Genomic DNA, 16,512 nt, shown 5'->3' with positions numbered 1-16,512 from the left:
CCGGCAGAACGGAGACGCTACCTCTGGTAAGACGAAGGGTGGGGATGTGTGTCTAGTTGTCAATAACAGCTCGTGCGCGATGTCTAATATTAAAGAAGTCTCGAGGTATTGCTCGCCTGAGGTAGAGCACCTCATGATAAGCTGTAGACCACATTATCTACCAAGAGAGTTCTCATCTGTATTATTCGTAGCCGTCTATTTACCACCACAGAACGAAGCTGGCACTAAGACGGCTCTCAACCAACTCTATAAGGCCATAAGCAAAGAAGAAAATGCTCACCCAGAAGCGGCGCTCCTAGTGGCCGGGGACTTTAATGCAGGCAAACTTAAATCAGTTTTACCAAATTTTTACCAGCATTTCACATGTGCAACCGGGGGGAAAAAACCCTAGACCACCTTTACTCCACACACAGAGATGCATACAAAGATCTCCCTCGTCCTCCATTAGGCAAATCTGACCATTATTCTATCCTCCTGATTCCTGCTTACAAGCAAAATCTAAAACAGGAAGTACCAGTGACTCGCTCAATACGGAATTGGTCAGATGACGCAGATGCTACACTACAGGACTGTTTTACTAGCACAGACTGGAATATGTTCCGGGATTCATCCAATGCCATTGAGGAGTACACCACCTCAGTCATCGGCTTCATCAATAAGTGCATCGATGATGTCGTCCCCACAGTGACTGTACGTACATATCCCAACCAGAAGCCATGGATTACAGGCAGCATCCGCATCGAGCTAAAGGCTAGAGCTGACGTTTTCAAGGAGCGGGAGACTAATCCGGACGCTTATAAGAAATCCCGCTATGCCCTCAGATGAAACATCAAACAATCCTGTCAATACAGGATTAAGATTGAATCCTACTACACCGGCTCTGACGCTCGTCGGATGTGGCTGAGCTTGAAAACTATTACGGACTACAAAGAGAAACCCAAATGATTACCGCCCTGTGGCACTCACATCAACAGCATCCTCCCCGACACCCTAGACCCACTGCAATTCGCATACCGCCCCAACAGATCCACAGATGACACACTCTCAATCGCACTCCACACTGCCCTTTCTCACCTGGACAAAAGGAACACCTATGTGAGAATGCTATTCATTAACTACAGCTCAGCGTTCAACACCATAGAGCCCTCAAAGCTCATCAATAAGCTAAGGACCCTGGGACTAAACACCTCCCTCTGCAACTGGTTCCTGGACTTCCTGACGGACCGCCCCCAGGTGGTAAGAGTAGGCAACAACATGTCTGCCACTCTGATCCTTAACACTGGGGCCCCTCAAGGGTGTGTACTTAGTCCCCTACTGTTCACCCACGGCTGTGTGGCCAAATACAACTCCAACACCATCATTAAGTTTGCAGAGGACACAACAGTGGTAGGCCTGATCACCGACAACGATGAGACGGCCTATAGGGAGGAGGTCAGAGACCTGGCCGTGTGGTGCCAGGACAACAACCCCTCCCTCAATGTGAGCAAGACAAAGGAGCTGATCGTGGACTACAGGAAAAGGAGGGCCAAGCAATCCTCCATTCACATCAACAGGGCTGAAGTGGAGCGGGTCGTGAGTTTCAAGTTCCTTGGTGTCCACCAACAAACTAGCATGGTCCAAACACACCAAAGATAGTCGTGAAGAGGGCACGACAAAACATTTTCCCCCTCAGAAGACTGAAAAAATTTGGCATGTGTCCCCAGATCCTCAAAATGTTCTACAGCTGCATCATCGAGAGCATCCTGACCGGTTGCATCACCGCCTGGTATGGCAACTGCTCGGCATCTGACCGTAAGGCGCTACAGAGGGTAGTGCGTATGGCCCAGTACATCACTGGGGCCAAGCTTCCTGCCATCCAGGACCTATATAATAGGAGGCGTCAGAGGAAAGCCCATAAAATTGTCAATGACTCCAGTCACCCAAGTTATAGACTGTTCTCTCTGCTACCGTACGGCAAGCGGTACCGGAGCGCCAAGTCTAGGACCAAAAGGCTCCTCAACAGCTTCTACCCTCCAAGCCATAAGACTGCTGAACAATTCATAAAATCGCCACTGGACAATTTACATTGACCCTCCCTCCCTTTTGTACACTGCTGCTACTCGTTGGTTGTTTGTTAACCTATGCATGGTCACTTCGCCCCCACCTACAGTGGCTTGCGAAAGTATTCACCCCCCTTGGCATTTTCCCTATTTTGTTGCCTTACAACCTGGAATTAAAATACATTTTGGGGTGTTTGTATCATTTCATTTACACAACATGCCTACCACTTTGAAAATCCCAAATATTTTGTATTGTGAAACAAACAAGAAATAAGACAAAAAAACTGAAAACTTGAGCGTGCATAACTATTCACCCCCCCAAAGTCAATACTTTGTAGAGCCACCTTTTGCAGCAATTACAGCTGCAAGTCTGTTGGGGCATGTCTCTATAAGTTTGACACATCCAGCCACTGGGATTTTTGCTCATTCTTCAAGGCAAAACTGCTCCAGCTCCTTCAAGTTGGATGGGTTCCGCTGGTGTACAGCAATCTTTATGTGATACCACAGATTCTCAATTGGATTGAGGTCTGGGCTTTGACAAGGCCATTCCAATACATTTAAATGTTTCCCCTTAAACCACTTGAGTGTTGCTTTAACAGTATGCTTAGGGTCATTGTCCTGCTGGAAGGTGAACCTCCATCCCAGTCTCAAATCTCTGGAAGACTGAAACGGGTTTCCCTCAAGAATTTCCCTATATTTAGCGCCATCCATCATTCCTTCAATTCTGACCAGTTTCCCAGTCCCTGCCGATGAAAAACATCCCCAGAGTGAAGCATGGTTGTGGCAGCATCATACTCCAGGACCACAGACAGGTTAGAGGCTGTCTTACTGTCTGTCTTACTGTCTGTCTCTCTATGGTCTGTTGACTACTCCAGGACCACAGACAGGTTAGAGGCTGTCTTACTGTCTGTCTCTCTATGGGCTGTTGACTAGTCCAGGACCACAGACAGGTTAGGGGCTGTCTTACTGTCTGTCTCTCTATGGTCTGTTGACTACTCCAGGACCACAGACAGGTTAGAGGCTGTCTTACTGTCTGTCTCTCTATGGTCTGTTGACTACTCCAGGACCACAGACAGGTTAGGGGCTGTCTTACTGTCTGTCTCTCTGTGGTCTGTTGACTACTCCAGGACCACAGACAGGTTAGGGGCTGTCTTACTGTCTGTCTCTCTATGGTCTGTTGACTACTCCAGGACCACAGACAGGTTAGAGGCTGTCTTACTGTCTGTCTCTCTGTGGTCTGTTGACTACTCCAGGACCACAGACAGGTTAGAGGCTGTCTTACTGTCTGTCTCTCTGTGGTCTGTTGACTACTCCAGGACCACAGACAGGTTAGGGGCTGTCTTACTGTCTGTCTCTCTATGGTCTGTTGACTACTCCAGGACCACAGACAGGTTAGAGGCTGTCTTACTGTCCGTCTCTCCACATGTCTTTTATCAGAGGCTGAAAAGGCTGAGCCAAGGAGGCCATGCTGCAGAGCTACTGTAGAGAGAAAGATGACTGATGATTACCCTGGTCCAGACCTGGACATGCTTCAGTTCAGACATCTTCTCTGACTGATGATTACCCTGGTCCAGACCTGGACATGCTTCAGTTCAGACCTCTTCTCTGACTGATGATTACCCTGGTCCAGACCTGGACATGCTTCAGTTCAGACATCTTCTCTGACTGATGATTACCCTGGTCCAGACCTGGACATGCTTCAGTTCAGACATCTTCTCTGACTGATGATTACCCTGGTCCAGACCTGGACATGCTTCAGTTCAGACCTCTTCTCTGACTGATGATTACCCTGGTCCAGACCTGGACATGCTTCAGTTCAGACCTCTTCTCTGACTGATGATTACCCTGGTCCAGACCTGGACATGCTTCAGTTCAGACATCTTCTCTGACTGATGATTACCCTGGTCCAGACCTGGACATGCTTCAGTTCAGACATCTTCTCTGACTAATGATTACCCTGGTCCAGACCTGGACATGCTTCAGTTCAGACCTCTTCTCTGACTAATGATTACCCTGGTCCAGACCTGGACATGCTTCAGTTCAGACATCTTCTCTGACTGATGATTACCCTGGTCCAGACCTGGACATGCTTCAGTTCAGACATCTTCTCTGACTAATGATTACCCTGGTCCAGACCTGGACATGCTTCAGTTCAGACATCTTCTCTGACTAATGATTACCCTGGTCCAGACCTGGACATGCTTCAGTTCAGACATCTTCTCTGACTGATGATTACCCTGGTCCAGACCTGGACATGCTTCAGTTCAGACATCTTCTCTGACTAATGATTACCCTGGTCCAGACCTGGACATGCTTCAGTTCAGACATCTTCTCTGACTAATGATTACCCTGGTCCAGACCTGGACATGCTTCAGTTCAGACATCTTCTCTGACTGATGATTACCCTGGTCCAGACCTGGACATGCTTCAGTTCAGACATCTTCTCTGACTGATGATTACCCTGGTCCAGACCTGGACATGCTTCAGTTCAGACATCTTCTCTGACTGATGATTACCCTGGTCCAGACCTGGACATGCTTCAGTTCAGACCTCTTCTCTGACTGATGATTACCCTGGTCCAGACCTGGACATGCTTCAGTTCAGACATCTTCTCTGACTGATGATTACCCTGGTCCAGACCTGGACATGCTTCAGTTCAGACATCTTCTCTGACTGATGATTACCCTGGTCCAGACCTGGACATGCTTCAGTTCAGACCTCTTCTCTGACTGATGATTACCCTGGTCCAGACCTGGACATGCTTCAGTTCAGACATCTTCTCTGACTGATGATTACCCTGGTCCAGACCTGGACATGCTTCAGTTCAGACATCTTCTCTGACTAATGATTACCCTGGTCCAGACCTGGACATGCTTCAGTTCAGACATCTTCTCTGACTAATGATTACCCTGGTCCAGACCTGGACATGCTTCAGTTCAGACATCTTCTCTGACTGATGATTACCCTGGTCCAGACCTGGACATGCTTCAGTTCAGACATCTTCTCTGACTGATGATTACCCTGGTCCAGACCTGGACATGCTTCAGTTCAGACATCTTCTCTGACTAATGATTACCCTGGTCCAGACCTGGACATGCTTCAGTTCAGACATCTTCTCTGACTGATGATTACCCTGGTCCAGACCTGGACATGCTTCAGTTAAGACCTCTTCTCTGACTAATGATTACCCTGGTCCAGACCTGGACATGCTTCAGTTAAGATGGCTAAAGCATAAACATGTACTGTCTAAAACACACAGAGATCTATACCAGGCTATGAAGAGGAAGTCTGTATTCAGAGGAGTGGGCTAAAACACACAGAGATCTATACCAGGCTATAAAGAGGGAGTCAGTAATCAGAGGAGTGGACTAAAACACACAGAGATCTATACCAGGCTATGAAGAGGAAGTCTGTATTCAGAGGAGTGGACTAAAACACACAGAGAGCTATACCAGGCTATGAAGAGGAAGTCTGTATTCAGAGGAGTGGACTAAAACACACAGAGGTCTATACCAGGCTATGAAGAGGGAGTCTGTATTCAGAGGAGTGGACTAAAACACACAGAGATCTATACCAGGCTATGAAGAGGAAGTCTGTATTCAGAGGAGTGGACTAAAACACACAGAGATCTATACCAGGCTATGAAGAGGAGGTCTGTATTCAGAGGAGTGGACTAAAACACACAGAGATCTATACCAGGCTATGAAGAGGGAGTCTGTATTCAGAGGAGTGGACTAAAACACACAGAGATCTATACCAGGCTATGAAGAGGAAGTCTGTATTCAGAGGAGTGGACTAAAACACACAGAGATCTATACCAGGCTATGAAGAGGAAGTCTGTGTTCAGAGGAGTGGACTAAAACACACAGAGATCTATACCAGGCTATGAAGAGGGAGTCTGTATTCAGAGGAGTGGACTAAAACACACAGAGATCTATACCAGGCTATGAAGAGGGAGTCTGTATTCAGAGGAGTGGACTAAAACACACAGAGATCTATACCAGGCTATGAAGAGGAAGTCTGTATTCAGAGGAGTGGACTAAAACACACAGAGATCTATACCAGGCTATGAAGAGGAAGTCTGTATTCAGAGGAGTGGACTAAAACACACAGAGATCTATACCAGGCTATGAAGAGGGAGTCTGTATTCAGAGGAGTGGACTAAAACACACAGAGATCTATACCAGGCTATGAAGAGGAAGTCAGTATTCAGAGGAGTGGACTAAAACACACAGAGATCTATACCAGGCTATGAAGAGGAAGTCTGTATTCAGAGGAGTGGACTAAAACACACAGAGATCTATACCAGGCTATGAAGAGGAAGTCTGTATTCAGAGGAGTGGACTAAAACACACAGAGATCTATACCAGGCTATGAAGAGGGAGTCTGTATTCAGAGGAGTGGACTAAAACACACAGAGATCTATACCAGGCTATGAAGAGGAAGTCTGTATTCAGAGGAGTGGACTAAAACACACAGAGATCTATACCAGGCTATGAAGAGGAAGTCTGTATTCAGAGGAGTGGACTAAAACACACAGAGATCTATACCAGGCTATGAAGAGGAAGTCTGTAATCAGAGGAGTGGGCTAAAACACACAGAGATCTATACCAGGCTATAAAGAGGAAGTCAAAAGATACTCAACGACAACCTGATTCAGTAAACAAATGGTTTTATTTTCACAGATAAAGAAAATAAATAATTCTCAGTGAAACCTCATTGGTGCTGATCCCATCTACAAAAAAAAACACATACAGGCTTTTTTCAGACAACATATCTGAACAAAATGCTATTGGAACAAAACAAAACAACAGGAGAAAACAGAATGTCTTGCAAGAATATGATATGATGTATAGTACAGAATCCACGTATCTTAGTATTGTACACAGAACTTCATACATGTATAAAGTAAACACCGTTCTCTTTGACGGCAAGCTACAAAAAAAAACACCTTCCTTTTAAGCCAACTGGTATAATGCATTATAAAGCTGGAATAATGCATTATAAAGCTGGTATAATTTATTATAAAGCTGGTATAATGCATTATAAAGCTGGTATAATGCATTATAAATCAGCTGTAATGCATTAAGACTGTTTTGACCACTTAAATTGTGTTATTGTCGTCTCATAGTAATGACTAAATAACAGGCATTTTGAGTCAGTTTAAAACAAGTAAGAAAGCATTTCATCTGTTGGCTTTAAGTAAAGCGTTGCTAAAGAAAACCGTTTATAAAACATAACAACGGTGGCCATTTTAAGATCTGTCTGATTTATGGAGGTGGACTCACAGTATCCAAACACTAGGTGTGCTACGTTTTTTTAATTATTATTTTAAAATCATAAAAGTTAATGCCGTGTGCAAGAAAATTCTTCAAAAGAGAAAATCCAAAATGAAAATAAAAGAACTAAAATACATTTAAAGCTCTTTCATGATATTACACATCAGTATTCTCTAAATATTATATATTAATCTCATCAAATAAAATACATATTTTAAGATTTATATAAATCTCTTACAATCAATCGGTATCGCTTAAAATCGTATCTCCTAAAATCTCTTCAAAAATTTCAGCTTTTACTAAAAGTTGCACGCCTTGTTTTCTAACAGCAGTTATATTATAACAGTATTATATATTACCCTAAAAAACCACATCAACATAAAGGATAATGACTTTGAGTTTTTTTTATTTATCTGAAATTGGTTCCAATAAAGAGGTTGAATCCTCAAACCGTCAACGAGCTACTGAGTCTACTGTCTCATGGACTGACACACTGCCGGTCCTCAGAGTTACAAATGGACTGACACACTGCCGGTCCTCAGAGTTACAAATGGACTGACACACTGCCGGTCCTCAGAGTTACAAATGGACTGACACACTGCCGGTCCTCAGAGTTACAAATGGACTGACACACTGCCGGTCCTCAGATCTACAAATGGACTGACACACTGCCGGTCCTCAGATCTACAAATGGAATCCATAGAAACAGGAACTCGTTGGAGCCCTTTATGGAGACGGCCAATGGAAGGATGACTTGCTGAGGCTTCTGCACAACCCCCGGGGCACCAAATAAGACAACAAGTTAACAAACTTCTTACAGGACGTTTGGGGTACCACCTGTTCTGTTTCACTCAGTTTCAAAACACGATCTCCTGTTTTCGTACCTACTGAACATGACCCATTGGGTTTTGTTTAAAATGGTACCCTATTCCCTGTATAGTGCACTACTTTTGACCAGGGCTCATTGAGGGAATAGGGTGCCATTTTGGACGTATCTCCGTGGGATCATAAGTCCATCCCCAGGCTGTGTATTTGGTCCAGCAGGAAGTCCATGTCTTCTCTGCTGACTTGAGGGCTAATGATGATCTGTCTGAAGAAGTTAGCCTTGTCTCCATGGGGCTGGTAGCCTACCATCATAGAGCCCTTCTTCATCATGCGCTCCTTAACCACTGGCGCCACCTGGGGGTAGGGAGTAGTACAGAACACTGTGAGATGGTGGAACTGGAAGATAAGGTATCAGTATTCCAGTAATCTCTCCTTCCTTCTGAAGTAAGCACTCATTCCCGTGTGAGAACATTGGATTGGTGTTTCCATGTACCAGTCATTACCTTTCACATGCATGAAGTCATGGCAGAAAGGAGAGATTATTGGGACATAACCACAAGTCAAGTTGTATTTAGAGTCTCCACACACTGATCTAAGGGCCATTTCTGCATGGATTGGATTGGAGGGATATGGTCCCGCTTGACATCTGGTGTCAGTGGTGGGATCTGAACCCACGCCTCCGAAAGAGACTGGAGCATAAATCCTCATGGTTAGCTAACTATTGTCTCATTCATATCCTGTGAAATGGAATGTGTTTTTTTTGTTTTCAACATGAATTAATTCCTGAATTCAATTCTATTAACCTTTTTTGTGTTATTCAGGACAGGGCTTCTGTTCATGTAGAAAAACACCACAGGAAAGGAGAGGATCAGGTTCTGGGCGGCAGGGTAGCCTAGTGGTTAGAGTGTAGAGGCGGTAGGTAGTCTAGTGGTTAGAGTGTAGGGACGGCAGGTAGCCTAGTGGTTAGAGTGTAGGGACGGCAGGTAGACTAGTGGTTAGAGTGTAGAGGCGGTAGGTAGTCTAGTGGTTAGAGTGTAGGGACGGCAGGTAGCCTAGTGGTTAGAGTGGTGGGACGGCAGGTAGCCTAGTGGTTAGAGTGTAGGGACGGCAGGTAGTCTAGTGGTTAGAGTGTAGAGGCGGTAGGTAGTCTAGTGGTTAGAGTGTAGGGGCGGCAGGTAGTCTAGTGGTTAGAGTGTAGGGGCGGCAGGTAGCCTAGTGGTTAGAGTGTAGGGGCGGCAGGTAGCCTAGTGGTTAGAGTGTAGGGGCGGCAGGTAGTCTAGTGGTTAGAGTGTAGGGACGGCAGGTAACCTAGTGGTTAGAGTGTAGGGACGGCAGGTAACCTAGTGGTTAGAGTGTAGGGACGGCAGGTAGCCTAGTGGTTAGAGTGTAGGGACGGCAGGTAGTCTAGTGGTTAGAGTGTAGAGGCGGTAGGTAGTCTAGTGGTTAGAGTGTAGAGGCGGTAGGTAGTCTAGTGGTTAGAGTGTAGGGGCAGGCAGGTAGACTAGTGGTTAGAGTGTAGGGGCAGGCAGGTAGCCTAGTGGTTAGAGTGTAGGGGCAGGCAGGTAGCCTAGTGGTTAGAGTGTAGGGGCAGGCAGGTAGTCTAGTGGTTAGAGTGTAGGGACGGCAGGTAGTCTAGTGGTTAGAGTGTAGAGGCGGTAGGTAGCCTAGTGGTTAGAGTGTAGGGGCAGGTAGCCTAGTGGTTAGAGTGTAGGGACGGCAGGTAGCCTAGTGGTTAGAGTGTAGGGGCGGCAGGTAGCCTAGTGGTTAGAGTGTAGGGACGGCAGGTAGCCTAGTGGTTAGAGTGTAGGGGCGGCAGGTAGACTAGTGGTTAGAGTGTAGGGGCGGCAGGTAGTCTAGTGGTTAGAGTGTAGGGACGGCAGGTAGCCTAGTGGTTAGAGTGTAGGGACGGCAGGTAGACTAGTGGTTAGAGTATGGGGGCGGCAGGTAGACTAGTGGTTAGAGTGGAGGGGTGGCAGGGTAGCCTAGTGGTTAGAGTGTAGGGACGGCAGGTAGTCTAGTGGTTAGAGTGTAGGGACGGCAGGTAGCCTAGTGGTTAGAGTGTAGAGGCGGTAGGTAGTCTAGTGGTTAGAGTGTAGAGGCGGCAGGTAGTCTAGTGGTTAGAGTGTAGGGACGGCAGGTAGTCTAGTGGTTAGAGTGTAGGGACGGCAGGTAGTCTAGTGGTTAGAGTGTAGAGGCGGTAGGTAGTCTAGTGGTTAGAGTGTAGAGGCGGTAGGTAGTCTAGTGGTTAGAGTGGAGGGACGGTAGGTAGTCTAGTGGTTAGAGTGTAGGGACGGCAGGTAGTCTAGTGGTTAGAGTGTAGGGACGGCAGGTAGTCTAGTGGTTAGAGTGGAGGGACGGTAGGTAGTCTAGTGGTTAGAGTGTAGGGACGGCAGGTAGTCTAGTGGTTAGAGTGTAGGGACGGCAGGTAGACTAGTGGTTAGAGTGGAGGGACGATAGGTAGTCTAGTGGTTAGAGTGGAGCGTCGGCAGGTAGTCTAGTGGTTAGAGTGTAGGGACGGCAGGTAGCCTAGTGGTTAGAGTGTAGGGGCGGCAGGTAGCCTAGTGGTTAGAGTGTAGGGACGGCAGGTAGCCTAGTGGTTAGAGTGTAGGGACGGCAGGTAGCCTAGTGGTTAGAGTGGAGGGACGGCAGGTAGACTAGTGGTTAGAGTGTAGGGACGGCAGGTAGCCTAGTGGTTAGAGTGGAGGGACGGCAGGTAGCCTAGTGGTTAGAGTGGAGGGACGGCAGGTAGACTAGTGGTTAGAGTGTAGGGACGGCAGGTAGCCTAGTGGTTAGAGTGTAGGGACGGCAGGTAGACTAGTGGTTAGAGGGGGGAGCCAGGTAGACTAGTGGTTAGAGTGTAGGGACGGCAGGTAGCCTAGTGGTTAGAGTGGAGGGACGGCAGGTAACCTAGTGGTTAGAGTGGAGGGACGACAGGTAGCCTAGTGGTTAGAGTGTAGGGACGGCAGGTAGTCTAGTGGTTAGAGTGTAGGGACGGCAGGTAGCCTAGTGGTTAGAGCGTAGGGACGGCAGGTAGCCTAGTGGTTAGAGTGTAGGGGCGGCAGGTAGCCTAGTGGTTAGAGTGGTGGGACGGCAGGTAGACTAGTGGTTAGAGTGTAGGGACGGCAGGTAGCCTAGTGGTTAGAGTGGAGGGACGGCAGGTAGACTAGTGGTTAGAGTGTAGGGACGGCAGGTAGCCTAGTGGTTAGAGTGGAGGGACGGCAGGTAGCCTAGTGGTTAGAGTGGAGGGACGGCAGGTAGACTAGTGGTTAGAGTGTAGGGACGGCAGGTAGCCTAGTGGTTAGAGTGGAGGGGCGGCAGGTGGCCTAGTGGTTAGAGTGTAGGGACGGCAGGTAGCCTAGTGGTTAGAGTGTAGGGACGGCAGGTAGACTAGTGGTTAGAGGGGGAGGCAGGTAGCCTAGTGGTTAGAGTGGAGGGACGGCAGGTAGTCTAGTCGTTAGAGTGTAGGGACGGCAGGTAGCCTAGTGGTTAGAGTGTAGGGACGGCAGGTAGACTAGTGGTTAGAGGGGGGAGGCAGGTAGCCTAGTGGTTAGAGTGTAGGGGCGGCAGGTAGTCTAGTGGTTAGAGTGTAGGGACGGCAGGTAGCCTAGTGGTTAGAGTGTAGGGACGGCAGGTAGCCTTGTGGTTAGAGTGTAGGGACAGGTAGCCTAGTGGTTAGAGTGTAGGGGCGACAGGTAGCCTAGTGGTTAGAGTGTAGGGACGGCAGGTAGCCTAGTGGTTAGAGTGTTGGACTAGTAACCATAAAGGTTGCAAGATCGAATCCCCCGAGCTGACAAGGTAAAAATCTGTCGTTCTGCCCCTGAACAAGGCAGTTACCCCACTGTTCCTAGGCCGTCATTTAAAAATAAGAATTAGTTCTTAACTGACTTGCCTAGTTAAATAAAGGTAAAATAAAACAAAAAAATATGAGGGGATGTCGTCTCTGACTTACTGCATGGACCTTTCTCCAGAACTCAGGTCCATCAGCCGTGTCCCTCAGACTGGGAGGAATGTACCAGAAACAGACGTTGGTGTACTCAGGCTCCATCACAAGACGGAATCCATCTCTCTTCTTGATCTCCTCGGCCAGATATCTACCAAAGAGAAGGAAGTAAGAGTGTCAGAAATAATTATAATTATATAACTATATACGGTATATAATTATATAATTATATACCGTACCAACACATTTCAGGCTAGAAGAGTTTTACTGAGCCATTTTTTTTCAACAGTGCAAGACTGCAATGTGTCTTCTAGTCTGTCCAACACAGCGCTCCTGCTACATAGTCTTAGACAGACCCACCTATTTTATAACAAGTGAGTAATATCTTTCCTGTTGTCTATGTTTACAACACAGTAGTAGTCCTCCTGCTATCCTCTATACCACCACTAGAGGTCCCTGTCCTCCTGCTATCCTCTATACCACCACTAGAGGTCCCTGTCCTCCTGCTATCCTCTATACCACCACTAGAGGTCCCTGTCCTCCTGCTATCCTCTATACCACCACTAGAGGTCCCTGTCCTCCTGCTATCCTCTATACCACCACTAGAGGTCCCTGTCCTCCTGCTATCCTCTATACCACCACTAGAGGTCCCTGTCCTCCTGCTATCCTCTATACCACCACTAGAGGTCCCTGTCCTCCAGCCAGACACAGCAGTAGTCCTCCTGCTATCCTCTATACCACCACTAGAGGTCCCTGTCCTCCTGCTATCCTCTATACCACCACTAGAGGTCCCTGTCCTCCAGCCAGACACAGCAGTAGTCCTCCTGCTATCCTCTATACCACCACTAGATGTCCCTGTCCTCCTGCTATCCTCTATACCACCACTAGAGGTCCCTGTCTTCCTGCTATCCTCTATACCACCACTAGAGGTCCCTGTCTTCCTGCTATCCTCTATACCACCACTAGAGGTCCCTGTCCTCCAGCCAGACAGGCGTGTATTCATTCCGATTCTGTTGAAAAACGTTTCTTAAAACAGAACGAAACGGGGATAAACATACCTGAATTTGTCCAATAGAAACACTCGTTTGCAACTGTTGGACTAATGATTACACCCTAGATCAGCTAGATGCAGGCAAGAGGGTGGCGGTATTGAATGTCTCACTGTCACCTTGATTACTCAAATTTTTCTCTCTACCTCTGCACCAACCTCATGAAAGGTATAAGGAAAATTTGACTATCATGTAGTAGCCTAAACCTATCACTGTTACATTGAACTGGGTGAATGGAATATGAATGACAGTCATCCAATATGACTGTAATAGAAATAAGGCCATTCTCATGGGGAAAAAAGGAATGGTCCTCCCTCATGTTAAACGGCACCAACCACCCTACTGAATCCTAAACAGCATTAGACAGATGACTGGAGCAGAGTGTCTATAACCACCTATCTTAGTCCCACGGGCTCTCAGTAGCAGTCTGAAAACAGCCTGGCCGTTGTCTGGCCTCGTGTCTATAACCCCCTATCTTAGTCCCACGGGCTCTCAGTAGCAGTCTGAAAACAGCCTGGCCGCTGTCTGGCCTCGTGTCTTATAACCACCTATCTTAGTCCCACGGGCTCTCAGTAGCAGTCTGAAAACAGCCTGGCCGTTGTCTGGCCTCGTGTCTTATAACCACCTATCTTAGTCCCACGGGCTCTCAGTAGCAGTCTGAAAACAGCCTGGCCGCTGTCTGGCCTCGTGTCTATAACCCCCTATCTTAGTCCCACGGGCTCTCAGTAGCAGTCTGAAAACAGCCTGGCCGTTGTCTGGCCTCGTGTCTTATAACCCCCTATCTATCCCCCTGCAGTCAGTAGGTCCTGAACTGTAAAGGTGACCACAGGTCATCTGGATCAGAATAGATGGGAGGGCAGCTAAAGGCCACACAGAATAGTTAAGGAACCGTGACCTGACCGTAATTTACTGCCAACAGCCCAGAAATAGAACCGGCTGCCACAGCTTGATTTCTAGGACTCCTTTGAATACATGCAGTCTGCCAAGCCCTTTCTGCCTCGGTATTCTCCACTGTACACCTGGTCAGAAAGCTGTTGAGATGCTGTGGTTTCTCTTGTAGAAGATCTAACATTCCTCAGCCTTGGTTATATCTGTTAGAGGTATCCCAGGTGTAGGGTTTACTACTGTTATTACTCTCAGTGTATGGAAAACATACTGTTTGGATAGCAATGTTACTGTGTATAGACCAGAGGTGACCCCAGTGTAGAGATGGGGCCTCCTGTCCTCCTGGAGAACTACCAGGCGGCTGTGCAGGCTTTTGCTTAAGCCCTGCTCTAACAGAGATGATTCAGCAGAAGTCTGCATACCTTAGTAGGTCTTCAGCGTTGGCCACCTTTTGCTATACAGTCTATTTGTAGCTAGCTACTGCTTTGGTATTTGGGACAGAGACACTGAGAGCAGGAAGCATTGGACAGATACTGATTGCATTCGATGCAGAGCCCTTCCCATCACTCTGTATTGCCGCCCCCCCCCCCCCCAAAACAAAATACATTTGATCAAGTAACTTAAAAACACCATGAAACCATTTTAATCTAAAGACATTAAAATATAAGATTTCTCATCAATCCCAACCCTTTTGCTATAACGTTAAAGTAGTCTAGCTTCTAGGTGTAAGCTGATGGACTGAGCTATTAGCTGAACAGACAGGACCAGACAGGACCAGACAGAACCAGACAGTCTGAGGGTGTATACTCATGGATGCTCCAGGAACATGTTCAAGGGCTGCAGGTAGCCTAGTGGTCAAAGCGTTGGGCAAGTAAACGAAAGGTTGCTAGATCGAATCCCCGAGCTGACAAGGTAAAAATCTGTCGTTCTGCCCCTGAACAAGGCAGTTAACCCACTGTTCCCCTGAGCAAGGCAGTTAACCCACTGTTCCCCTGAACAAGGCAGTTAACCCACTGTTCCCCTGAACAAGGCAGTTAACCCACTGTTCCCCTGAACAAGGCAGTTAACCCACTGTTCCCCTGAACAAGGCAGTTAACCCACTGTTCCCCTGGACAAGGCAGTTAACCCACTGTTCCCCTGAACAAGGCAGTTAACCAACTGTTCCCCTGAACAAGGCAGTTAACCCACTGTTCCCCTGAACAAGGCAGTTAACCCACTGTTCCCCTGAACAAGGCAGTTAACCCACTGTTCCCCTGAACAAGGCAGTTAACCCACTGTTCCCCTGAACAAGGCAGTTAACCCACTGTTCCCCTGAACAAGGCAGTTAACCCACTGTTCCCCTGAACAAGGCAGTTAACCCACTGTTCCCCTGAACAAGGCAGTTAACCCATTGTTCCTAGACTGTCATTGTACGGCCTGCCACTACAATGTACACTAAAGCTCATACATTAGGCCAGAACTGTAAGTATTTTACTGGACCAGAACACAAACACATCTGGGACCAGGCTAGATAGATGAGTCTTCTATCAAGACTTTGGAGGAAAAACAAAAGAGAAAGAACAATTTTTTGTTTTAATTTTTTTTGTCATAAGACGTTTCAAACTGACCTGGCCATAGCGAGGGCTCTGTCCACTCTCTCTTCCAGACCCTTGGTGCCGATGGCTTTCCACATCAGCCAGAACTTGAAGGCGTCGGGCTTGCGGCTACACTGTATGGACTTGTCTCCCGTGTCATAGCTGACATCATAGAACTTATCCTGCTGGAAGAGGTAGGAGGCCTGGGCCGAGTGACACCGCTGCAGAAGATTCTAGAACAACGAAACACACAGAGAGAACACATGAGTCTCTGGAGTCTGGATAACGAGGAAGAGGTGGGAGGAGGAGGAGGAGGAGGAGGAGGAGGAGGAGGGAGAGGTGGGAGGAGGAGGAGGAGGAGGCGGAGAAGGAGGACGGAGAGGTGGGAGGAGGAGGAGGAGGAGGCGGAGGAGGAGGACGGAGGTGGGAGGAGGAGGAGGAGGAAGAGAAGGACGGAGAGGTGGGAGGAGGAGGAGGAGGAGGAGGAAGAGGAGGAGGAGGAGGATGAGGAGGAGGAAGAGAAGGACGGAGAGGTGGGAGGAGGAGGAGGAGGAAGAGAAGGACGGAGAGGTATTTGGTATTTTATTGGGATCGTCATTAGCTGTTACGAAAGCAGCAGCTACTCTTCCTGGGGTCCACACATGACATAATACACAACATTCATTAATACAGAAAATTAATAGACAAGAACAGCTCAAGGACAGAATTACAATAAAACTAATTGTAAAAGGCACACGTAGCTTACATCGATACCAATACATACACACAAACTATCTACGTCAAAGGAGGAGGAGGAGGAATAGAATGAGGAAGAGATTTCGCTACACTCGCAATAACATCTGGTAACCATATGTATGTGACCAATACAATTGGATTTGATTTGACTTGAGGGGGAGGAGGATGAGGAAGATGAGGAAGGTG

The 16,512-nt window shown here is 47.5% G+C and overlaps 1 protein-coding gene across 2 annotated transcripts in view; it reads right to left on the bottom strand.

Moving 5' to 3' along the window:
• Positions 1-6,694: 6,694 nt before the first annotated feature.
• The window catches only part of LOC115182998 (acidic amino acid decarboxylase GADL1-like), a 29,665-nt gene continuing 19,847 nt past the window's right edge, over positions 6,695-16,512 (bottom strand). For both annotated transcript variants that reach the window (XM_029744339.1, XM_029744340.1), the window contains exons 12-14: positions 15,625-15,824; positions 12,093-12,234; positions 6,695-8,497 (exon numbers count right to left, since the gene is read on the bottom strand). In XM_029744339.1, the coding sequence (XP_029600199.1) occupies positions 8,324-8,497; positions 12,093-12,234; positions 15,625-15,824 (516 nt within the window). In that variant the 3' untranslated portion in view covers positions 6,695-8,323. The remainder of the gene's footprint in view (positions 8,498-12,092; positions 12,235-15,624; positions 15,825-16,512) is intronic.

This window comes from Salmo trutta, unplaced genomic scaffold (genome assembly GCF_901001165.1).
Source record: "Salmo trutta unplaced genomic scaffold, fSalTru1.1, whole genome shotgun sequence".
Lineage (NCBI taxonomy): Eukaryota > Metazoa > Chordata > Actinopteri > Salmoniformes > Salmonidae > Salmo > Salmo trutta.
This window is presented reverse-complemented; position numbering and strand designations above follow the sequence as displayed.